The sequence below is a fragment of the Leopardus geoffroyi genome, chromosome B2, assembly GCF_018350155.1.
Source record: "Leopardus geoffroyi isolate Oge1 chromosome B2, O.geoffroyi_Oge1_pat1.0, whole genome shotgun sequence".
Taxonomy (NCBI): Eukaryota; Metazoa; Chordata; class Mammalia; order Carnivora; family Felidae; genus Leopardus; species Leopardus geoffroyi.
In genome coordinates, this window is record NC_059332.1 from 90870612 (window position 1) to 90897663 (window position 27052).

At 33.1% G+C, this 27052-nt stretch overlaps 1 protein-coding gene across 4 annotated transcripts in view; it reads right to left on the bottom strand.

Annotated features, from left to right (window-relative positions):
• ASCC3 (activating signal cointegrator 1 complex subunit 3) overlaps positions 1–27052 on the bottom strand; it is a 355335-nt gene that overhangs the window by 196430 nt on the left and 131853 nt on the right. For all 4 annotated transcript variants that reach the window (XM_045499142.1, XM_045499143.1, XM_045499144.1 and 1 more), the window contains exons 11-13: positions 19110–19274; positions 11348–11524; positions 8468–8539 (exon numbers count right to left, since the gene is read on the bottom strand). In XM_045499142.1, the coding sequence (XP_045355098.1) occupies positions 8468–8539; positions 11348–11524; positions 19110–19274 (414 nt within the window). The remainder of the gene's footprint in view (positions 1–8467; positions 8540–11347; positions 11525–19109; positions 19275–27052) is intronic.

The following is a 27052-nucleotide window of genomic DNA, read 5'->3' on the forward strand; positions in this document are numbered from 1 at the left end:
GCGCATTGTTATTAAGCAGTCAGCTACACATATATATGTGCACACATATATAATTTACTGTACTTATATGTACAACAAAACATTTAAATAGAAGAGTATCTTAGAATGAAGCACACATGTATCGTTAGACCTTTCAGTCACCAGAGCTGGGCAGAATAATATAACTGAAGAGTTAATTTGGGTGTCAGTTTTTTAGATAATAAGGTAAAGAGATTGTTGAATTATATATTTTTAATTTTCTGATAGATGGATACAAATTCATTCATTAAAATTACTTGGAACCTTATATAAAGACAGACAGTGACTGGGATAACATTATAGTCAAACTCAATTATGTGGGGAAAAAAACACGACTCAGAGACTATCCTATTGGGAAGTTCTTTGTTAACTCTCTAATAAAAGCAGAGGACCACATCTTAGTGAAGGTATGTATTCAAGGAGCATAAAAACGGGGGGGTGGGGGGTGGGGGGGGGAGAAATAATTCAGTGAGAGGTTCTAAGTCCCTGAAAACAAATTTCCACATAATCCTCAGTGTGATGGATTACATCAAAGACTCTTAGCCTTATTGAAATAGGTATCTAACTCAGCTTCCAACATCAAAATATGTAATAGTCTTCCTTTCCAAGCATCTTCTCTGCAACTTCAGCTCTGGACACATTATAAAGGCAATCAGTAGAAGCTGCCACACATTAAGCTAAATTAACTCATTGGCCAAATAGTATGTGGCAGAGCAGCTTGCAAATAGAAGACTGAATGATCCCTTTGAAAATTCAGACTGAAACAGAAGATTTTAGTTTTGAGCAACTTTCCCAAAGTTGCAAACATAATAAAGGTAATAAAGAAATGAAAAAGATGGAGCTCTGTTTCCAAACTATGTTCATGAAAGAGTTCTTGAGATGATTACATTAATGTAAAATTTGCCTTAACAACTTAGTACTTATGGCTCTGGCATTGGCATTTGTAATACTAGCAAGATAGAAGCAAATATCAACCAGTAAGTCATAATCCTGATGCATTTCATATTTCCTGTCATCTCCATCTCACTAAGGATGTTAAATTTTTGAAGATGAGGCAATTCATCACAATCAAATTGTATTTACTAGAGAGACCCCATACACAAGACACTATAATAGGAATTTAAACAATAATATGTTCCTGTAATCCAGTCTAACTTCGTAGGACCTGTCCTACTAGAACACAAAACCTAAAAGGACAACACTGCACAGAACACACTGATTAAATTTTAAGTATGCCATCTTTGATCTGTTTATTTAAAATATAGTGTTAGTTTCCATTTAAGGTTCTGTCATACTTTTGAATGGACAAAATATAATAGAGAAACTATAGGAGTAACAGAAAAAAAGATAGGAAATTAAGGGGAAAATGTCCATTTTAAAAAATGAAAGGACATACACCAACAAAAAAAATTATATTTGCTTTTTTTATTTTATTTTTTTTTTTATAAATTTTTTTTTTCAACGTTTATTTATTTTTGGGACAGAGAGAGACAGAGCATGAACGGGGGAGGGGCAGAGAGAGAGGGAGACACAGAATCGGAAACAGGCTCCAGGCTCTGAGCCATCAGCCCAGAGCCCGACGCGGGGCTCGAACTCACGGACCGCGAGATCGTGACCTGGCTGAAGTTGGACGCTTAACCGACTGCGCCACCCAGGCGCCCCATAAATTATATTTGCTTTAATCCTTTTTTCCCCTCAATATTTTATACTAATCATATTTAAACTACATTTTAAAAATGCAATTACAGAGGTCAAAGACCACAGGGTCACAGTTATGAAGCAAAAACACAGAGAAGAACAGGTTTTTCTAATTGAAAGTGAGTGCATGGGGGACCTGGGGGGCTCAGTCAATTACATATCTGACTCTTGATTTTGGGTCAGGTCATGATCTCATGGTTCCTAAATTCAATCCCTCCATCAATCCCTGCATGTGCTGCCAGCACATAATTCCTGCTTGGGATTCTTCTCTCTCCCCTACTCTCTCTCCCCTCCCCCCTTGCACTATCTCTGTCTCTCTCAAAATAAATAAACTTAAAAAAAAAAGACAGAGAATGCAAACTCAAAGCAAAGCATGAACAACAAGTATACAAGATGTGTTTTTTGTAATCATGATCTAAAAATAAAGGCTGTCAAAGTCGCCTGGGTGGTCAATCAGTTTAGCGTCCAACTCTTGATTTCATCTCAGGTCATGATCTCACAGTTCCTCAATTCAAGCCCTGTGTCAGGCTCTGCGCTGACAGGATGGAGCCTGCTTGGGATTCTCTCTCTCCCTCTCTCTCTGCCCCTCCCCTCCTCATGAGCTCCCCGTCTCTCAAAGTAAATAAATAACCATTTAAAAAAAGAAGTAATCGCTGGCTAATTAAGAAAAAAAAGCTCACTGATATGTTACCACTCTATTATATGCCTTAAAAGTATAAAACAAATTCAAAATAGCAAACACAGCAGATCATAATCTTACCTCACATTATACTGATAAAACTTTTCAGGAAAATATGGCATCAAGTTTCTAAAATCCTACATAGGTCTGCTACGATCATGAAATATTATTACCCACCCAGAATGTATTATACGATCATGTGGCAAGGCTGCAGAATGTGGCCATTTGTGCCATAATTCTATTTTAGGAAGTTTATCCCAAGAAATGTTTCAACAGAAAAAATAATAGGCAGAAGGATGATCACTACGGTAGCACTATCTTTAATAACAGAAAATTGCAAACATTAAAAACACTTACTAATATAGGAATAACCAGTAATAGAGGAACAGCCAATATCAGCTTAATGACAAAGGAGCAGTATAAAGTTCTGAAAATGCTGTGGGCTTCATCTCCACAAAACTTGTGTTTCAATCCTCATGCAAACCTTTATTAGCTGGATGTACTAGCTGGGAAAGCTGCTTAACATGTTGTAGGTTCATTTTCTCTTTGAAGAAAAGGAGATCATAATGCTCATGTTGGGATGGGAAAATTAAAAGTCCAAAGACATTCATATGGTGTCTGAAACTTAGAAACTGAATAAAAACTCCCTTTCTCTCTTAGCGATATTAAAATTGTAAGGACCATGTAGAAACAATGAAAAATGTTCACTATTCATTAAAGAAAACAGTGAATATAAAACTGTAACTACAGTATAATTTAGTTATGGATTACAACTAATAATTAAGTTTGAATGAACAAAATTAAAAGCTACATGTGCAATTGGATAAAAAATGACTAGTGGATATGCATAAAAATTACAATAATAATGTTAAAATGGTAAATAGTCAGACTATAAAAATTTTCCTTAGTGTTATTTTATTTTTACAATTAAAAAAAGTAAAAGAGATATGTGGGTATTTCTACAGAACTTCAGAAAGTCCTACTATTATGGAAAATAAACATCATCACTAATCATTCAAAAATAGAAATTGTGAGACATGCAGCTTAAGCCTGACATTTTAAGGTACACAGTGTGAAGAGGGTCCTAGTTATCCTGTTCTAATTCTAGTTTGGGAAGAGGAACATATCTGGACACAATCTCTGATCCCTAAGTGTTTCACTGAACTCTCAAATTGCAATCATAGTCTACACAATCACCCACAGTGCATTTTTAGCCAGACAGGCGTGCAGGGGAAGAAGACAGCTTGGAGGTCATGCATCCTTAAAAGGTTGGCAATCATGGATGCCATGACATGCACACAAAGGTGAGAAGGGAATGCTTGTACCCAACTTCTGCCTCAGCTTTGCTCACTCTCCATTCCCGTGTTCTTCCTGCCCTGGAGCAGCAGCCTCTGGTCACCTGAAGCCTCCCTCCCTTGGGGTATCCCATCCAAGTCTGTCCTTTCTAAATAGGAAACCAGTGCTATGAACCCAGCCCTCCATCCCAAGTTGTCCTTTTAGAATTTATAACTACAAATGCCTACTGTCTGGCAGCTTTCTTTTTGAAAAGCAACGTACTTAACAACTTCACAATAAGAATGAAAGGAATGGCAGCAAGATCCCATCTCTACTGACCAAACACCCCCCAGCCAGCATACTTCATAAATCGTGATTCCTAGGGGAACATGTTAGCCTCTGTAACAGTAAAAGAACCACGACAGAAGAGGAAGAGGAAACAATCTTCCTAGGATCCTTTAAATTACAACATTTTATTGGACTTTTACATACAGTAGAAGATACAACTACCACTCTTACCAACAATAAGGAATAAGAGAATGTAGGAGTGTGATTATTTTTTAAAGAAATATTTTATAATGTAAGATTCAATAATGAAAAACAGGCTGGAGTAATACAACAAATATACATAAAGGATAATTATAAACAGCATGATAAAGGCAACTAATGCTACAAAGATAAGTGATCTGTAGTTCCTAAGGCCTCAAAATAGCTGTAGTACTGGCAGTAATGGTATTATTAAGCCATTCACTTACATTAGTATTAACAACCATGTGTGTTTATGTATATGTTTATACATGGATATATGTATTTATCAATCTCACTAAGAAAGAATTCACAAGAACTTCTCTTTTTTAAAAATTCTAAAAAAAAAAGAGAGAAGATTTTCTATCAGAAGCAATCCTGTGTTCTGAAGTAATGACGCAAGTACCTATTTATCTTGTCATTAAGTGCTAACTACAACAGAAGAAAAATGATTGCTTTAATTTCTTTTTAATTCTACAGGCAACACTAACATTCCTGCCAGTAGTGTCTTAAATATTTTTATAACATTTGCAAGAATATTACAAAAGGAGTAATAAGTGGACCACCTAGGCATGTCGGCGCTCTGCACTGAGTGTGGAGACTGCTTAAGATAGTCTCTTTCTCTTTCCCCTTCTCCCTCTGCCCCTCTCCCCTGCTAAAGTTTTCTCTCTTTTTCTCTCTCTCAAAAAAAAAAAAAAAAAGGAATAGAGTTGATATTGACCTAGAGTAAAACTTTATCTATTTATATGTTCATACATGGTAAAATATTTGCAGTTTAATTCCCATTATTTTAAAAGACAAAAAAAAAATTTAAGAGTTTGCATGTATAAAGAAATTTATCATAGATTACAAAAAGTTGTCCTGTGATAGAAGAAACCTATCATGATTAAAAATTATGTTAAAAAGAATATTAACTCACAGTTCAAACCTAAATGGAGACACAAAATAGCCAACACTATGTTGAAGAACAAAGTTGGAGGACTGATACTACTTGACTTCAAAAATGACCATAAAGATATAGTAATCAAAACACTCTAGTATTCGCTAAAGAATAGCCAAACAAATGAAAAAGATAGGGAACCCAGAAATAAGCCATAAATACAGCCAACTGATCTTTGAGAAATGAGTAAAGGTGATAAAATGGAGCAAACATGGTCTTTTCAATAAATGGTGCTGGAACAACTAGACCTCCACATGCAAATAACAACAACAACAACAACAACAACAACAACAAGTAAATCTAGACATGGACCTCACACCCTTCCCAAAATTTAACTCAAAACCAATCATAGGCCCAAATATAAACACAAAGCTATAAAATTCCTAGAAGATAACATAGGTAAAAATCTAGGTGACTTTAGGCATGGTGATGCCTTTTTAGATACAACACCACAGGCATGGTCTGCAAGATAATTGATAACTAGATTCTGTTAAAATAAAAACTGTTTGTAAAAGACACTGCTGAAAAAATGAGAAGACAAGTCACAGACTGGGAGAAAATATTTGTAAAAGACACAACTGATAAATGACTTTTATCCAAAGAACTTTTATACAAAGAACTCTTAAAATTCAACAACAAGAAAATAAAGAACCTGATTTTAAAATGGCCTAAGACCTAAACATATACTTCACCAAAGATACAGATGTAAAATATGTTCAACATCATTTGTCATTAAGGAAATGTAAAGTAAAACAATGAGACACTGCTACACACCTGTTAGAATGGCCAAAAAAGTGGTATCACTAAATGCTAGTGAGGCTATGGAGCAAAAGGAACTCTTATTCACTGCTGGTAGGAATGCAAAATGGTACACAATTTTGGAAGACAGTATAGAGCTTTCTTACAAAACTAAACATACTCTTACTATATGACCCAGTAATCATACTCTTTGGTGTTTATCCAAAGAAACTGTAAACTTAAGTCCACACAAAACACGTACACAGATGTTAATAGCAGCTTTGTTCATAAGTGCCAAAACTTGGCAGCAATCAAGATATCATTCAGTATGTAAATAAATAAATAAACAGTGGTATATCCAGAGAGTGGAGTATTATTCAGTGATTAGAAGAATAAGCTATCAAGTCATGAAAAGACATGGAGAAACCTCAAACAGATAATGTGACAAAAGCCAATCTGAAAAGGCTACAGACTGTATGATATTCTGGAAAAGGCAAAACAACAGAACGATTAAAAAGATTTAAAAGGTTAGTGGTTTCAAGGGGTAAATGGGAAGGATTGATGAATAGGCTGAACACAGAAAGTTTTCAGGGCAGTGAGATTATCCTGTATGACACTACAATGGTGGATACATGCTATTATACATTTGTCCAAACCTACAGAACAAACTTCAAGAGTGAATCCCATTCAATTTTGCCTGTGAGCCCAAAACTGCTCTAAAAAAGAATGTTACTTTTTAAAAAATTGAAAAAACATATTTACTTAACATTTTTAATATAGCATATACAAATAGATTTTATGGATTTCATAGCTACATTCCTTAGCTAATAATATAGTTTAAATTTTTTGTGATATAAAAGTTAGAAATAAATGTCCGTGGCAGTAATATCTACCTAATTACACTGAATTTATCTTGTTCTTTCACAAAGAAGGTACAGACATTGGTGATTACACAGGATATTTCTTTCTTTCAGGATTTTCACTGAAATGTTATCAAATGTTTCTCTAGGTAACATTTTAGGATCATCAGATGTTCACTACAAATAAATCTTATGAAGCAATCTAGAACAGAAGTTAGAAAACAAGCCAAATGCAGTTGCTGCTTGTTTTTGTAAATAAAATTTTATTGAAACACAGCCATGCCCAATTGTTAATATACTGTCCACGACTGCTTTCATGCTACAACAGCACTGAGTAGCTACAATGAAGAAAAACATAAGGCCCACAAAACCTAAAATATTTACTACATGCCCCTTTACAAAAAAAAAAAAAAAAAAAAGTTTCCTGGCTCCTAAGAATAAGTAGTTGATATTTGGTAATACTTTTGATTAAAGAAAGAATATTGGTCTTTAACCTTTATTTGTACATAATAAATAATGCAACTCAAAGCAGTTTTCTAATGAAGATCAAAGAAATACACTGATATAAAATAAATGCACGTAGTGATCATGACATGATGGTTAGTGAAGACGCTGCACTCACATGACTGGATATACAAGTGCACTACAAAAATGATGGAAACATGTTACTTTATTCTGTACAGCACCTCATTTTCTTCACATGTCAAATGATGATAATAGTACCTGTCTCACTGCCTGGTGAGAGGCTTCAATGAAAATAAATGTAAGATAATTTTAGCAGTTTCAGACATTTAAGAATCATTAGGAAAGGTAAGTCACTAATATCATATAATTTAATCATGATTTCTTTTCCTTAAAAGTTATTGTTAAACCTAAGGACATTCTCTTGAGATTAGTTAGAAACCTGATTCTAAAGTTGTTTCTTAAAGGGGCAAAATGCATCAAAGATGCTCACTGGGCCGTGTTCCATGCCTTCAAGTTTAATTCATCATTGATTTGTTTGTATACTGAGGCTCGAAACAACATTTAGTCTGGAAAAAAAGGATTTCACTGCTCTTAAAACAAATTTAAAAACCAAAGGACCAGAAAGTATTTAATTTTATGTGTCATAAAGGCTAATAACATAGAAAAAAATTCCATAATAAAATAAAATGATCCAAAGAACCACATACAATGAAGCAATGCTGAAGTTTCATGCAAGCAATTATTATCATCCCACTTTTTCTTTAATAATCTTGATTGGAGCATTTTGAACAATGGAGTTTAAAAGTAAAACTGCTTAATTTCCAAGCACAATAAAACAACATATATCATATATATTTGAATTGGTACTACTTCATGAAAACAGTAAGAATAACAGAACATTTAAAAATTTTACATTATGTAAAAAAGAACAAATTAAAAATTTTGAGGTATGAAGGAAGACTGCTTTTTTAAAAGATAAAAAAAAAAACCCAGAAGTGTAGAGGATGAAATCCTTCTCTCTCTTATGTATTTAATGAAATAGCAAAATAATAAATAAACAAACAAATAAATAATAAAATGACCTATCAATATTGGGATGATAATTTATGAATATTTTATGACTTATATGGCTAACCACTCAGCTAAAAAGTTAGTAAAAAATAAAACCTCGCAGTCATTATCTCACAATTCAAGAAAAATTTTAAGAGCATAAAAATTAATAATTTTAACCATTAAGTATTCTCAAAAACATGATAAAATAAAGCATACCTGGTGTCCAGCCTTTACTTGCTTCAAAACACTTTCATAACATACTTCATCCATGTTATTCAATTGTTGCACCTTAAGGTTATTAAAACATGAATAATATCAAATGAAGCAATTATAAACTTTCTAACTAGCAACAAAACTGCTGATCATAAGGCATTTTTTTTCCTTTCAGATTAACTAGAATGTATAAACAACAAATGCAATATAAATACCTAGCATATAACAACCTATTAAGAAACACAACATAATTTTAAAGTACAAAGGGGCGCCTGGGTGGCTCAGTCAGTTAAACATCCTACCTTGGCTCAGGTCATGATCTCATGGGTTGTGAGTTCGAGCCTCACATGGGACTCTCTGCTCTCAGCACAGAGCCCACTTCGGATCCTCTGTCTCCCTCTTTCTCCTCTTTCTTTGCCCCTTCCCTGCTCTCTCTTCCCCTCTCTCTCAAAAAAAAAAAATAAAAAAGATTTCAAAAAATTAAAAAAAAATAAAAGTACAAATAAAATACCTCATACTAACTTTCTAAGTATGACAAGTTTTTTAAAGACAATTTTAAGGATAATATACCAGTTATAGATATTTTAGAATAATTTAAAAAATTTTGCTTTCCCCAGGAAGTCCACTTGTCAGGCTGTTTTTCTTCTGTTTCATTCTATAAACTATACAGCTTTCCTGTGTAATTCTCAAAATCACCACAACAGCACTAGTAGAATGCCATGGTATATACAGTTAGCATCAAGGGAAACATACTATTTCTGTAATACATATGGAGAGGGTTAGATATTTTTCTACAGAAACATTTTTCAGGTTAATTGGAAATTTAATATCCAATTCATGAGTTAAGAAAGGATCTCATTTTCCCTATTAATGATGAGGAAACTTCCAACCAAAAAGGTAAGATGGTTCATCCAAAGGAACAGGCATGTGATCCAACCTGCATCTCTCTACACAACATTTATTAAGAGTGTGGAAGTGATGAAAATGTCATACACATTTGGAATGACTATGATATAGATATTTTGTTTTAATAAAGTAAATGTTTTATCATTCTGTTACTCATGAATTGTAGTGACTAAGTAAAAGGAGATAATCACAAGATAATTTACTCCCCATTAATGATTCAAGAACAACCTCAGCTCGCAATAATTTTTTCAGTGTAGTTTGGGTTGAGTTCTGGGCAAAGCCATGATTTCAAATTAGAGGTGTCAGGCACACCATCTTCCTATATTCTTCCATAATAACTGAGTCACATCATGTGTTTCTGACTGAAACTCTGAGGAACCTACAAGTATTTCTTTTTATAAAACAATGACAAATGGATAACTGGTTAGTAAATATATTAATCAACACCCTGGGGAAATGCTTAATGATTACCAAGTGTATATTTCACTGAATGTAAAAATAATACATTATAATAAAACAAAAAATCTATAACTAATACATATAAATAATTTACTATTAACCCTATGTAAGATACGTAACAGTGTTTTTCTAATTGTGCCAGACTTCTGTCACCTGACACCATTCTTTTTATGATTTAAGATTACAATGCTAACATATTAGGGTGAAAATATGTTGAATTTAATTAGCTTTAAGTAATTTACCAATTTATATAATGGATTAAAAAATAAGATTTAAATAGTTGAAAAGCACCTGAAAAATTTTTCTTTTCTAAATCTTTCTGTGATAACCATCTCCTGTCATTTAAATTATAAAGCTGAAAGAATAAGCTAAAGCTATAAAGGAAACAGCTCTACAGCTGCCCTAAGGATACCTTAAAATATACTAAATAATCAAATATATATTAAGAAGTGACTGAGAAAAAAAAACAAGCAGCAATACTGAAAATCACTTGAATCAATTAATGACAAAATATGTACAATATAACTATTATTATATCTGTATGTCTGAAATGGCTCACGACAACCCTGAAGACACCTTACATTATGCACTGTACCTGAAGCATATGTATACACTGTTGTAGTGGCAGTCACTTCTGGTATTTTTTTTTTAGCTGAATATTTTATTTGTAATAGTGTAAGGTAAAATGACCCTATTTACTAATAAAACTCTTTTTAGACAAGTAACGCAATACATTAAAGACCAGGGCTGACATACTAACACAGGATTCCATCTCATTTTATTTTATAAAGAGGTCATAAGGCCTATGAATCTTCTCTCAAACCTATTTCTTTTACAGAAAACAAAAGTATCATTTAACACAATATTAAATGCATAAATTTTGAGCAAAGTAAAATATTCCTTCATGATACTATGAAACAAGTTTAAAATAAGTACCCTAATAGTGTATATGGTACACAGTAATACTATAAAACTTTTAAAAGCATTATAAAGAATCTCAGAAATGCCACTTATATGTATATAATTAATATGGTAATTATAAAACATTATAAGTGAAATAGAATACCTCATTAACAGTTGCTATTAGGAATTATTTTCCAATGGCATAAAATTTATTATTTTTTTAGATAAGTAGCATATAAAAATTTATATTACTGGTTGAATGAGAGCCTTTTATTATTTCACACTAGCCTTCAATCATTTCAAAGTAACTTTTTGAAATTTATGACCATATATATATATATATATATATATATATATATATATATATATAACTTGTATTATTAGCCAAGAATACAAAATATACATTGATAATGTGATACAAACTGTAAGCAACTTTTTGAAGGAGTTATATTACTACTTATAGTTGAGGAAATGTGCTTGAATTTATCTAAGATGTTTAATTTGTAATCCTACTAAAAGGGTCTTTTGGGGCAATCCCAAATAAGCATTAAACAATACATCAACAAAAACATTTTAGGAACAGAAAACTCTATTATTATTAAAAAATATATTTACCTTATTTGCACTTTTAACTCCCAGAAATGTCTGTCCAAGAGGAACTGGTCGAAAACGGCCATCAAAGTAGAAAAGTCCAATACAGGGATTAACGTGTAAAAATGTAGCAACATCAAGGTAGTTGGGTAAGGTCGCAGAGAGCCCAAGAATCCTTATCATACTCTGTGTGGATTCCACCTACATGGGTTACATTATTTAATGTATGAGTAGATTCAACCCATTTGGATTTTTCTGAGTTTGAAATAAGTTTTAATAAACAGAGAGTATGAGACATTTACAATAAAACAAGATTCCACCCCTCTTAAAAACATGTAATAACAATACATAGTCTGAAACACAGATGTCTTTATCTGAAAGATAAACAATGAAAGAAAACTGGTCTAAGCCTGCCATCAAGGATAATATAAAATATGTAATAAAACAAGATCCACCCCCAAATATATAATAACAACACAATTTAAAAGACAGATAACTGTCCTTATCTGAAGGATAAACAATTAAATAAACTGGTCTAAGCCTGCCATCAAGGATAATACAAAATAATTTAAAATGTAATTTTAGATTTCCTGAACTGAAGAATCTTATTAAGTTTTTTTCCCCTAAAATTGTAACAAAGTAAGTGACATACATGGATTAGGATTTAGTCTAAGTTTTATCAATTTATAATTTCAGGTGCTAAAAACACAAAAGTCTAAAATAATTAAGGTAAATATTTCTAGTATTTCACAAATTTAAATTTAAAATGAATGACAGAAATATTTGAAACTATGTGTATATATACATTCATTGAAAATTTCCATGGACCTTTTAAAAAATTATTGAAGGCTCATTTATTAAATCAGCATTTTCCTTCCCTTATTATAGATTGCTTAGTCTATAATTCTTTACCTATTATACAGTATTCCTTTTGCTGTATCATACTACCATATCAGTAAAGCGTATCAGTAAAACATATCATATCAGTAAAAGTTGAGCATATCAGTAAAATATATGACTGAGAAACTAACACACTATTCTTTCATCACAGAGGAAGTTTTCAAATTGGTTTACCAAATTATCATTACACACTTTATATTAAAATCATTTCATAATCATAACAGAAGAGAGATTGCAGGGAATAATAGCTAAAACTTGGGAAAAAAATAAAAACTACTGAAAACATGAATTAAGCCACTTTTTTTGTGTTCACTGCTGTAGTGTAACAGTCTCGTTTTGTTTCTGAGCACTATTGATAACACTGATTTTGTTTAATAATTATCTATTAAGCTCTTAATGACAGGCACAGTGCCAACAGAACAGGAGCTTAGAGCCCATATGTAATAATGGCAAGAAACATCGTAATGTGTCCTATTAATAGTTGTAGTTTCCCAAAATGGTGAGAATAATGGGCAGGGATCACTAAATAAACTCCGGTACGTCAGGAAAGGCATACTGAGAGGGGGTAATGGTTGCTGCCAATCTAAACTGAGAGGACAGCGGGCAAGCCAGAAGGAATCGGGAGTTTAGGGTACTGCATCTAGCAAGACTAGTAGTATGAACTGGAGAAAGGAGGTGACAGAAGATGTGGTTAGAAATATAGAAATAATCATGAAAGAGTTTACATGCCAAGAAGTATGTCCATTTAATTGCTCATAAGCACACAACAGCGTCCAGTTCTCTCTCAGTTATGTTTTCAGGTCTAATTCATAACTTATAACACTTACAACATCCTCATCTTTTACGTTTCTACACATTCAGTAAAAGGTCTTTATCATTTCTAGTTTTATTTATTCATTGGCTTTCTATTTGTGATTAGACTTGTTAGAGGTTGCTTTATTTAGTTTCTTTTTTTTTCCAGTGGCTTTTAAAAGTTTTGTTTTCCTATTTTAAAATTAAGTTTATTTTTCAGCTTTATTATTTTTCCCACTCGGTTTCATTAGAATATGTGGCACCAAACTAACATTTAACATTTAATAATTAACTTATTGATAGTGTCTCCATTCCTGTTTCATTTTAGATTATAAATCTTACTTTGAATAACAATTCTGGGTGCATTTGACAAGTTTCCATTATTTTTGAAAAACAAAAAAAAAGTGCTGACCCTCTCTCTTTCCTTCTCTTCCTTCCATGATCACTTACTGACCTCTAAGTGGCTGCTGATTAATCTTTCAATTGGTTGGGTTTTAAATCTTCATTTTATCAAATATAAAAGTGTAGAATGTATGCATGTATATACGTATGTATGTATGTGTATCTATCTGTACAGAATTTTATCATATAAATGTTGTTTCTAAATGTCTACTGTATTCTGTAAAGACTATGATCTGTTCAATTTCTGCTTTGAGAAAATGCCCCATAGAGACCTGAGATTTATCTATTCATAGGTTATACAATACTGTATGTTTGATCACTTCACCACATTAATTATATTATTCAAATTCTCTACATCAGCAATACAGGATGTTAGTATTTGCCAAAAGAAAGAATCATTTTAATCACATACGAACTTCCCATTTTAAACTAGGAGGCAAAATTAATTTTCCCCTCCTAAGGGGAATTAATTTCTATCATTAGCATGATACAGTCTAGGATCATCCACACCTCAGCCCTATGGGTTCTGCAGAAATATTAGGTGGCATTCTGCTGCCCCATGTCCCTATAATAGCCCTTCTCTCTGTGTTCTCATATCCCTTCTGCTTTCATATTTTGTATTCTTGGCTTCTAAAGTCTGATTTAGAAAATGGTTTCTTACCTAAAAAAAAAAAAAAAAATTGAAAACATCTAATGTGATTTAAAAAATTACACATGATTTAGAATGAATTTGGCAAGTTAGTCAACCTATGAGAGAAGGCATATAAAAAGATTTCTAACCTTAACGTTATATTATTATTTTTTTATCTAGAAATGTTTGCCATTCTCACTTTCTTGCTATCATCAGTAAAATAAGGGGGTTCATGAAGAGACACTGGGTAAGTATTTTAATCATTTCTTCAGTTTCCTATGTCTTTCTTATTTACAGCTAATTTTAGTCAAAACTTGCTTGCATCATACTGGTATCTTCAAGTTTACTGCCCCTAAGTGAGCAATTGCCAATGCCGGATTTCTCCTTGCACATTGCCATACAATGTACACACACTTCAGGAGAGTCCAAATGCCTGGATACATTCCCTGACACCAATGTTTCCTACAAGCATAAGAGAAAATGTGGTCCTGTAACTTCAAAATCCATTCTGTAAGTTTAGACAGAGGAGTTTAGAGGTTCTTTCTGGGCATATTTGAGGACTAAATAAAATACCTATAGAGATGCCTATGAGATATATATGGCTCCTTAGACAGATGATTCTTACCACTTTGGTAAAAGAATAAGAACTACAACTTTCAAATTAAAGGTATTTAGTTGGATATAAAAACAACCTTCCCCCCAAAAAACTCCAGACTGAAATTATCATGAACTGAATCAATATAAACATTTGTATGGCAGAGTTACAGACTTGTTAAGGGAACAGATCCATTTGCTTCATTAAATTTATAAATCAGTGGATTCCATAAAAGTTATATAATAAGCCAAATTACAGAAATAAAAAATAAGAAAATGAATAACTGAATTTTCAAAATATGCTTTTGCATTTAATTCAAAAAGTTTTTACCTTTAGGTGATATTATCTAGAGGACAACTCAATAAGCCCTGGAACTCATATTTTGTTAAATTACCATCCATTCACTGATTGTTAGTAAGTATTTTATAAACCTGCTTTCACAAAGAAAAGGGGGACAAAGTATGTTCTAATTTAATATTCATTATTACTAGAAAGGATTCAAGAATAAAAGAAATCACAGCAAATAGTCAGAAAAGGGAGTAAACAAAATATTCTTTTTTACAAAGGAGCAAGGGTGGCATTTTAAGTAAAGTCAGAGAGGATTTTGTCAATCATTTCATTCGTCAGTCAACAGATTGTGTATGTAATTGTATTTGGGGGGGGGGCACCAGGAAATAGCAGTAAACAAAACGGTCTTTACAATCAGGAGGTGACGTTTTAGTTGAGAAGAGACAACCATAAACTCATAAACAAATTAGGGAATTTCAGGTATCGGTATCAGTAAGTGCTATGAGTAGAGTAAAACAAGGTAATAGCATAGAAGGTAGCATGGGTGGGGCCACACTTTAGGTGGGATAATGAGGAAAAACCTCGCTAAAGAAGAAATATTTGAGAGATGATCAGGGGATAAAAATCTTCAAACAGAAGAAAAGGTAAGTACAAAGACTGTGGGATTGGAACAAGCTGAGCAGGAAGAAGATGAATGAGAGGACAAAGTGTGGATAGAGCAGTTTAGAGGTCTACTGAGAACCCTCTCATGTATGACTTTGTAGGCCATAATTCACAAGCTTGATTCAATACATACAAAGTACACTTTCTACCCACAGTACTTAAAAATGCACATTGGAATTTACATTAAATTGCTATAGGAACTTTTAAACAATTAAACACTTTTAACAGTTAAATGTATCGAGTCACAAAAAACAATTATACTTTTAAACAATTAAACATTTTTAACAATTAAATGTATTAAGTCACAAAAAACTCAGTTTCAAATCAAAAAATAATATAGGCTGCTTTCTCTGATTACAATGTAACATACTTAGAAAGATAAAACCAAGAGATGGCCAAAAACTTCTATTCACTTTGTAATTAAAATATATCATTATGATCCCATGACTGATCAACTTCATCACAGGTTTCTAAGGAGGCTTTTGATAAGTTTGCTTAGTCTACAAGACTCAGTGGGTATAAGCAAAGTAGTCCAATGTGAGTAATAGGAATACTTCCATAATTAGACATCCATCAACAATGGCTTAAGACTTAAACTTTGTGCAATGTGGATACCTGAATAAGACACAGATCCACACATACAGAGACTATTTGCAAAAGCGTAAAGAGGGAGCGTCAAAAAATGATAGAGATGGATAAAAATTAAAGTATAAATACATATACAATATCTTACCATGAATTTGCTTTCACTAAAAAAATCTTGTGGCTATCAGCAAAAACTAAAAACAAAGGAACCGTCTATTGGGGAAATAATGAACATCCCTATTAGTTAAGAAACCCCCTTTATATGTTGTGATGAGAATCCTTTATAGTGATTACAATGATTTTTTAATTAATATTCATAAACTTAGAACTGCTTCAAAATATATATAATACATAGTATCATGTGTCTGTGTACATATATACAGAAAGCATTAGCAGGAGGCCTGCAATCCATTTGTTCCCTTAACTGGGGGTGCTCAGGAAAGAAAGATGTCCTAGTCAAACACCCCTGTAAACATGCTAATGACAGACCTTCTGGTAAATGTACTAATGATATTTACTCGACCTCTAATGTTCTATAGTTACAGGCAAGTCCTTAACTTTATAATGCTTTTAGCTGATGGACATGGTCCCTCTAGGTGGCTCAATGTAAATAAATCTAGAATGTATGGATTCATATGGCATGACTCCCCGAAAAACATCACTAAGCTATACAAGTATCATGGTATAAAATAAACACATTTCATGATTAAAATAGCTCTCTTCTGTAAATGATGCCTTTCATGCTTGAAAATCTGGACCAGAGCCAATCCTATGCGGCAAGAAAGGACCTGGAAAGCTATGATGGCAGTTTCAGACTTCTCCATGCTTCACCTTCGTCTCACAACTACCTGTATCCTTGAAATTATCAAGTTGGATATTAGCTAAAACCTGATTTTTGTGTCTTTTTGACTTGGAAAATGTAAACATTTCAAGGATGAGGAAAGGAGACAGCAAGGGAGACTGTTAAGAGCAGCTAAGTAGGTGGGGAAAAAAAAATCAAGTGAAGAAAACCAGAGCAGGATCGCATCATGAAGCCAAAAGGAATGAAAATTTCAAGATTGAGAAAATGATAAGTTACATCAAATATCAAAAATGAGTAGTGTAAAAAGGTAAAAAAAAAAAAAAAAAGAATTGGTTTGAGGACTGCCTTTTTGATTTAATAAATGGCAATCCTGGTAAAAACATTTTATTACCTATGTTGCAACAATAAACAGACTACAATGGTTTGAAAGTCAAAAGAGAAACAGTGAATACAGATTAATATTTCCAGATGATAGGTGGCAAAAAGAGTTTTACTGAATAGGAGTTATTGGAGAGGGATAGGTTTGAGAAAGGTTTTTTGGTAAAAATGAGAAGGACTTTGCAGTTCTTTTAAGCTGAAGAGAGTGTCCACTGAGAGCGAGAAGTTAAAGATAACACAGGAAAGAAAAGGGATAACATACAGAGTAAAAGAAATGGGTCCAAGGCAAGCGGAGAAGGGGTCTCTAAGGAACAAGGGATAGAATGATGAATATGGATATGAGGGGGAGGGCTGAGGTTTATTCTGGGTGGTGAAAGGAAAGGCAAAGGATGGGAACTGAGGGACTTCAAGCATGAAGGACTCTACTTCCGTTCAGTAAACACATTGCCCTAAGAATGAGGCACGGCAGGGGCGCCTGGGTGGCGCAGTCGGTTAAGCGTCTGACTTCAGCCAGGTCACGATCTCGCGGTCCGTGAGTTCGAGCCCCGCGTCGGGCTCTGGGCTGATGGCTCAGAGCCTGGAGCCTGTTTCCGATTCTGTGTCTCCCTCTCTCTCTGCCCCTCCCCCGTTCATGCTCTGTCTCTCTCTGTCCCAAAAATAAATAAACGTTGAAAAAAAAAAAATTAAAAAAAAAAATAAAAAAAGAACGAGGCACGGCAGGGTAGGGAAAAATGTGGGAGAAGTCTGGTGAAGCTTGGAAATGCTCACTTTAGGAAAACAGAAGAAAAGTGGCTCAGAAGTTCCAGGATGATCCCAATGATGCAGGTAAATTCAGAGTCTATGAACATAAAGTGACTCATATATCACTATGTGATCTTCTTTGCTAGTGCTTAGCATCTGGCTAGAGGCATATATATGATTCAAATGATTCATGGATGGAATTATGCCAGATAGTCAGGGATAAGTTAAGTAAGTTAAGGTTACTGACAAAAGAAAAATTGGTCATGGTGTCCTGGCTACTTTAGAAAGAAAATAAAACCAGGAGAATATGGATCAAAGACAATAATAAATGGAGAGTAAAGAATTAGAGTTCTTGATTATGTTGAAAAACTAGTATTCATCTGTTTTCTACACATGTAAAATCTACCAACAAACATCATTTTAATACCCATGGAAATTCTAAGACACTGTCTTTTCACTTAATGAAAAGAGAGGCTGACAGAAAATAATCACGAGACATTGGTAAACCAACTTTTGTTTGGAGTATTTATGAATAGCCAGGAAGCTCTCAAACTAGAAATAGCGTGTACAGGTCTTTTAAAAACAATGATGAAGATTATGCACATGAGGTGATTACATTTCATTTTATCTAGTATATAAGAAAAATTGTAAATTGTTCGTATCTTTTCAGGGGGAAGAAGTGCAGACAGAAGAGAAGTGGATGAAATCACTAATATTTACCTATGTTCAATTATATCTTAATACTGCTTAGTCAATATTAGACATAGCTTTGCGACAACAGTTTAGAAATTTTCCTGTCTTTATTTTGGTTAATTTAGAGAGACTTCAATAAAATAAGACTTGGAAGGAAGAAAGAGTACTTTTAATATGAAAACAAAATAGCTAAAGGTTTCTCCATATTAAATTATCTTTATTCTCCTGAACAAAACATATTAATATTTTTTGAATGCTACATTTAAGCTTAAAAACTTATTCCTCCAAAATAAGCTGAAAAATAACTTCCTCTTACCTGCCGTAAAGTACGTGCCACTATGCTTTCTAATACTGGTCCTCTATCTTCATGCAGCAAATGAACTTCATCAAGAATAAGGAGCTTTACAATTTGGGAAAGAGCTACGTCTCCAACACTCTTTCTTGTCACTACATCCCATTTTTCTGGTGTGGTAACAAGCATCTATAAGATAAAATGAATTTAAAAAGAGAAAGTATCACATGGATGATATAAATTTCACCTGTGCCATTCAAAAAGAAATATAATTAGCAGGCTTTATGCAGATCAAATAAAAAGTGTTCAAAATATCCTGGAATGATATCTAATTCACCGTAAACAATGTCACTTCAAGAGTGATATTTCACTCCACTTAAGTTGTGATATTAAGCAGTTATTTAAAACTCAATGAAGATAGTCTGTCAATAAATTGTTATGAAATTATGTTATAAAATACATACCTTCTTTAAAAAGTATCTTATGATATAAAAAAACAAATGGGTCTATCATTAAACTATAAACACTGATGATGGCCTTTATTTGAAAAGAGACAAAGAAGTGAAACAAGCGTTAAAAGGAAATGAAAAAGAAACCAAGAATCCACTCTAGGAACAATAACCTGTCTATACCTATCCAAATTTGAAGGAAGCTTCACTACTAACACAGTTTTTAAAAAACTGCTCTTTAATATCAACTAATATATACAGTACTTTTATACCAAAAAGTAATATATATATATAATACATATAACTGGCACGTAATGGTAACCCAAAGAGTGAGTCACCGAAGATTCTAGGGCATGCAAAGCAGGAGATAAGCCTAAGGCATTCATGTGAACTTTATAGAAGCAGACCATTTAACATGAAACTGTAATTATAAACCTCTTTGTTTGTCACATACTAAATTGTTTGCATACTCTAAACTTACCCTGTTGCGAGAAAAAGATGACAAGTTTAATAATATCTTCTACTATAATAATACTACATTAGGAAAGAAGCCAATATGTGGATAAATCAAAGAATACAAGATAACAAATCAAAATCAAAGCTTTTCTTAGCCAACAGATCAAGATTAGAGAGACAGATGATAATCACAATTTATCTGTGCTTTGAGGGGGTTGACTAAGATAAGGGTCAGGTTATTCTGTCAACATTTTTGTTATGTTATTTCATGCCTGATTAAGTCAGCTCTGGGGACAATAACTTTTTTTTTGATTGGTGCAAATTATGTATAAATTCTTATCCACAATCTAAATTTATCAATATGACCTGTTGCATTATTAGTGATATCACTGCTTTCATTATGAAATGAACTATATCAACCACAAAGTTTAGCAGCTAAACAGAACATTAATTAACAAACTATAATGAAACAGATTAAGCAATTCATATCAAAGATATGAAATACTACAAATCCAAAGCTACTTAGTTAATTTGCTAACGCTAAATGGCAATGTTGAGATCACATCAAATTTTATTGAAAAGATGTGCTGCTGGAATTAGGTATAAAAAGATGTCTAATAAATTCTGAGATCTAAAATAGGTAAAAAACATTCACTATGCATTAAAATCTCTTTCAACAAATTTAAAATGAACTTCTACTTTGAATAATGATAAACTTAAAATAACCCAGGATATATTAATATAAATATACCCAGGGATCACTTACTAACAACCCTTTTCATTAAAAGTCCTGGAAAACATGCTTATTTGTTTTCAAAAACAACAATTTCCTACACTGTATATTTACTATCAAAGTATAAAATAAGTAAGCTTATTACTTGCAAGTGTTAGGAAAGATACAGGATACACTTTTTAAAATTTTATTTAAATCCAAGTTAGTTAACATACGGTGTAGTAATGGTTTCAAGAGTAGAACTTAGTGATTCATCACTTACATATAATAACACACAGTGCTCATCCCAACTAGTGTCCTCCTTAATGCCCATCACGCATTTAGCCCATCCCTCCATCCAACACCCCTCCAGCAACTCTCCACATATATGTTTGTTCTCCATATGTAACAGTCTTTTATCGTTTGCCTCCCTCTCTGTTTTTATCTTATTTTTCCTTCCCTTCCCCTACGTTCATCTGTTTTGTTAATATGAAGCCTGGCTATCTACCTCAACATGAACTTAGAATATTATGCTAATACTTTCTTATAATTAACTTTCAGAGATAACAATGCGGTAACAAACTGTAAAATCAAATTTTTCAGATATCAAAAAGCTATACCAAGGAAATCTTAAAATCCACTTTAGCATTTTATTATACTTTACTTTCAGCATAATGAGAAGTGGCTTCATTTAAATTACTATTCATCACTTCAGTTCCCTGAACTTAAAACGGCTAGAACATAAAGTGTCACATTTGCTTAATGAATTGGAACTCATGCAAGACATTTCCATCTGCTCTTGTATCAGGGCACGGGTTAACTGTCAGCATTTTCACTGTCAACTTAAATTTCTCTAAATACATGTACTTATTCCCTCAGAAACATAAAAAATCATTACTTGAAACTGCTCCAATTTTATCCTGTCCACTGGGAAAATGGCATAGTTGTGATGCTATATACATATTACGATCATGCCAAAAATTCAGCGTATTGAGTTAAAATGCTCATCCATTTGACAAAAGAACCAAAGGACCTAAGACTTGCCAGAACCAATTAATCTAGTAACGCACTTAAACATTAATATTATTATTTTACCTTTTAAAACACTGTGACCTAAGGGAAGTAGCTTTATCTCTTCATTTTTTCCAGCTTTGAGATATTGAGATGTAATATATGTAAATTTAAGGTGCACAGGTGATGATTTGATGCAGATACATAATTCAGAATGATTACCACAAAAAGGTTAATTAACCCTTCTATCCCCTCACACTATTACATGTGGGTGTGTTATGTGTGTGTGGTGATAACATTTAAGGTCCACTCTATAAATAAATTTCAAGTATATAACACAGTGTTGCAAATTAAAACTGGCATGCTATACATTAGATTGTCAGAAGATATTCATTGTATAGCCATAAGTTTATACCCCTTGACCAATATCTACCCCACTCCCCTATCCTCCAGACCTTGGCAACCACCACTCCACTGTTTAAGTTCAGCTTTTTTATATTCCACATATAAGTGAGAACACACTTGTTTCTCTGTATTGGTTGTTCTGTCTCACTTATTTTATTTAGTGTAACGTCCTCAAGTCCATCGTGTTGTTAAAAAGTCTGAGTTACCTTCCCTTTTATGGCTAAACAATATTCTATTGTACATATACACTGCATTTTCTTTATCCATTCATCCACTGAGGGGCACTTGGGTTGTTTCTTTGTCTTGGCTATTGTTGATAATGCTGCAAAGAGCATGGGGGTATATGAGGATGAATTTTGTCAAATGATTTTTTTCTGCATCCATTAAGATGATCATATGATCATCTTTCTCTTTCATTCTACTAATAATGATCCTCTCTTCCATTCTATTAATATGAATATGATCCAATATTAATATTTAGATTTTCTATTTCTTAATGAGTCAACAGGTTGTATGTTTCCAAGAATTTATACATTTCTTTTAGGTTATCCAATTTGCTGATGTTTAGTTGTTCATGATATTCTCTCTTGTGATCCTATGTATTTCTACAGTGTCAGCTGTAATGTTTCGTCTTTCATTTTTTATTTATTGTAGTCTTTTTTCCTTAGTCAGTATAGCTAAAAGTTTGTCAATTTTGTTTATCTTTTTTAGTAAACCAGCCCTTATTTTGTTGACATTTTCTATTTTTTTTAATGTCTATTTCATTTATTTCTGCTCTGATCATTGTTATTTCCTTTTTTGTACTAACTTTGGGTTTAGTTTGTTGTTCTTTTTCTAGTTCCTTGAGGTATAGGTTAGGTTGTTTGTCAACTTTTTCTGCCTTAATGTAGGCATATCATAATAAACTTCCCTCTTAAAACTGTTTTTGCTGCATCCCATACGCACTTAAACGTTACTATTAAAAACTTTCCTTATATCTGTATATAGTAAAATTACAGTGTTTAGTTTTCTATGATTGTATCATGACTATTATGAATGAAATCGTATGGTATTTGTCTTTCTCTGACTTATTTCACTTAATATTATACTCTATAGCTCTGTCCATGTTACTGTAAATGACAAGATTTCATCCTTTTTTTGAGTGAATATATTCCATTATATATATAAAATACCACTTCTTTATCCATCCGTCAGTGGACACTTGGGCTATTTCCATAGTTTGGCTATTGTAAATAATGCTACAATAAACACAGTGTGCATGTGTCACTTGGAATTAGTGTTTTTGTATTTTGGGGACAAATATCCAATAAGTGTGATTACTGGAACATAGGGTAGTCCTATTAATATTTTGAGGAATCTTCATACTGTTCCCACAGTGGCTCCATTAACTTGCAATTTCACCAACAGTGCACAAAGGTTACTTTTTTGTCTGCATCCTCTCCAACGCTTGCTTTTTCTGTTTTTTTATTTTAGCCATTCTGACAAGTGTGAGGTGATCTCATCGTAGTTTTAATTCACATTTCCCTGATGAGTGATGTTGAGCATCTTTTCATGTGTCTGTTAGCCATCTGGATGTTTTCTTTGAAGAAATGTCTGTTCATGTCTTCTGCTCAGTTTTAATTGGATTATTTGTTTTTTAGGTGTTGAGTTGTATAAGTTATTTATTTTGGATACTAACCCTTTATAGGATATGTCATTTGCAAGTATGTTCTCTCATTCAGTGGGTTGCCTTTTAGTTTTGTTGATTGTTTGCTTTGCTGTGCAGAAACCATTTATTTTGATGTAGTCCCAATAGTTTAGTTTTACTTTTATTTCCCTTCCTTAGCAGACAGATCTAGAAAAATGTTGTTACAGCCTCTTGAGGTAGGCCTGTATTACTATAAACTTCCCTGTTAGAACCACTTTTGCTGTATTTCAAAAATTTTGTAATTTTTGATTTCTTCTTTGCTTTCACAGTTGACCCATTCATTGTTTAGTATCATGTTATCTAACCTCCATGTATTTGTGCTCTTCCCAGATTTTCTCTAATGCTTGATTACTATTTTCATACTTTTGAGGTCTGAAAAGATGCATGGTACAATTTTGATTTTTTTTTTTTTTACCTTTTTGAGACTTGTTTTGTGGCTTAATATGTGATCTGTTCTGGAGGATGTTCCACATACACTTGAAAATGGGCATTCTGCTGTTTTAGGATGGAATGTTCTGAATATGTATGTTAAGTCCATCTGGTCCAGTGTGTCATTCAAAGCCACTGTTTCCTTGTTGATTTTCTGTATGGATGATCTGTCCATTGATTTAAGTGGGATGTTAAAGTCCCCTATTATTGTATTACTATTGATTATTTCCTTTATGTTTGGAAAGGAAACATATTTTATGTATCTGGGTGCTCCCATTTTGGATGCATAAATATTTACAATTGTTATATCCTCTTATTGGACTGTCCCCTTTATTATTATATAGTGCCCTTTGTCTCTTGATAGTCTTGGTTTTAAAGTCTCTTTTGTCTGATAGAAGTATTGGTATGCCAGCTTTCTTTTGACATCCATTTGCATGATAAATGTTTCTCCATCCCCCCACTTTCAATCTGCAAGTGTTTTTCAGTTGAAATGGAGTCTCTTGGAGCAGCAATGGATGGGTCCTGTTTCTTTATTAACTTTGCAACCCTTTCGATTGGTTTAGTCCATTTACATTCAAAGTAATTACTGATATGTATTTATTGCCGTTTTGTTACTTGGTTTATGGTTGTTTCTACTATCAAGTAAATTTTTTTTTTTTTTAATTTTTTTTTTTTCAATGTTTATTTATTTTTGGGACAGAGAGAGACAGAGCATGAACGGGGGAGGGGCAGAGAGAGAGGGAGACACAGAATCGGAAACAGGCTCCAGGCTCTGAGCCATCAGCCCAGAGCCCGACGCGGGGCTCGAACTCACGGACCGCGAGACCGTGACCTGGCTGAAGTCGGACGCTTAACCGACTGTGCCACCAGGCGCCCCTCAAGTAAATTTTTAAAATGGGTCTTACAACTGATGAAATATGGTACATTTAGTTCAAAATGTTAGGGATCTATTAACTAAACTAAAGAGCAATATTCAAGAATGTTTGCTTAACACATCGTCTATAGTGACAACACTCAGACTGGAATTGTTACAAATCACATTCTAGTGTTATAGACTAGACCAGGCAACAGTTTGCAGGATTTTGGAACTCCATTTTCCTTTTTAAAATACATAATGACATACCCACTCAACCAAGAAGTTTATAAATTACATGAATGTTTTAATTTAAAGAATAAAGGTAAAGTGTCACAGGGTTTAGATTCAATAAACATACATATAATTACAGTTATACTAACCTCTGCTATACAAATGTCAGCTCTGATTGATGGCAACAGCCCCCATAATGGAATGTGACAGCTTGCAAATTATACCTGCCCCTGGGGACACTACAACAAATCAGTTAGTTCCAACTATTTCCTTTTCTACATTTTATGTTCTTTCCTCTCCCATCAATTAACATGTGTGAGTACATGCTCACACATGTAAAGCACAAAGTCTTCTGAAGTATCTAGTTTTATTTATGTCAAGGACCACAGCTTTCAATTATAAAATAAAAATATTAAGATTAATTGGAAAATCTTCAAGTACAGAAGTATTCTTACCTCATATTTTTTTTTTTTTGAAAGTACAGATATGGTCAAGCAAAAGCATAAAGAATGTAATCTAACATGTATCTTGTTTTCATGTTAGCAAAAACACTGAAACTATTTTTGGTTAACATTTCATAGGTAACATTTACTAAATAAAGTATAGTTCAATAAGAAATTCTAAAACCTTTGAAGGAACAGAACATAGAGTGCTGGGAAAGGGAGAAACATTTAAAATACTTTCTAGACTACATGTGTTTACAGCTGGAGTAGGATTCTCTTTGCAGCTCTTTTTGTTGATTGAAAGCACTTGCCAACAATCTCAGACCATACATACTGAAGTCTAGCCATCAGCATAAGCCTATAAAGAGTACAATGCTTGGTTACTCTAAAACTTAACTAATTATACTAACAGAGAAAAATACAGAAATTGTTATATTAGTGTGTATAAAAGCCATAAAGACCTTGCTCTCATCTCTAAATGCTTGTCCATAATACTCCAGTATTTCATTCCATTAAAATCTCATAGATGAAGGGTCTAAAACAATTTACAATGATTCCTCTTCTGCTGACTCATGAAGACAGATTTTTGACATGTGAATAATTTGTGGTAGAAATTTGTCCTGTGATAAGTTCTATTCTGCACAACTGGGGTTATGACTCATAGGGAACAGGTTTCCTTGGTACTATAATGTTTTTTCTCTTTCCTGCCACATGTGCAAAGCTCAGTTTGAGGATCAATTTCTTACAAAAACACTTTAAAATTTCATACTGCAATGCCAAACTACTAAAAGCTCAAAAGTGATGAGCTAAAAAAAAAATGTATTTTGTAGTAATCAACAAAAATGATTCCAAATAATACCAATTTTATCTCTTCAAACTAATACCAGACATTCACTGTTGAGAGATTCTGCCAATTCAAGAACAATTAATCAAAAGTTTACTTGGGGTCTACTATTGGGCAGGAGAGACAGATGAAGGGAGGATTTTAAAATCTTATCAACAAATTACGGCAGGACATAAGCTGCTGTAAATTACTACAATTAAGAAAATCAGCTGTCCTTATTGAATACCTACTTCAATTATTTGATACCTTTCTATTTAGAAAAAGAACACAGGCAGGACATGTGTTCTATTTAATCACAACTTATGGTTATCCAAAGGAGAGCTTCTCTACAGAAGTTTGTACATAACTGCATGTCTAGAGATAGGTGTCTGTGGTTAGGAATACAAACATAAAGGCAAGAAGTTTAGAAGCTTAAACGAGAAACGCAGCAAAGAAGAAATGTGG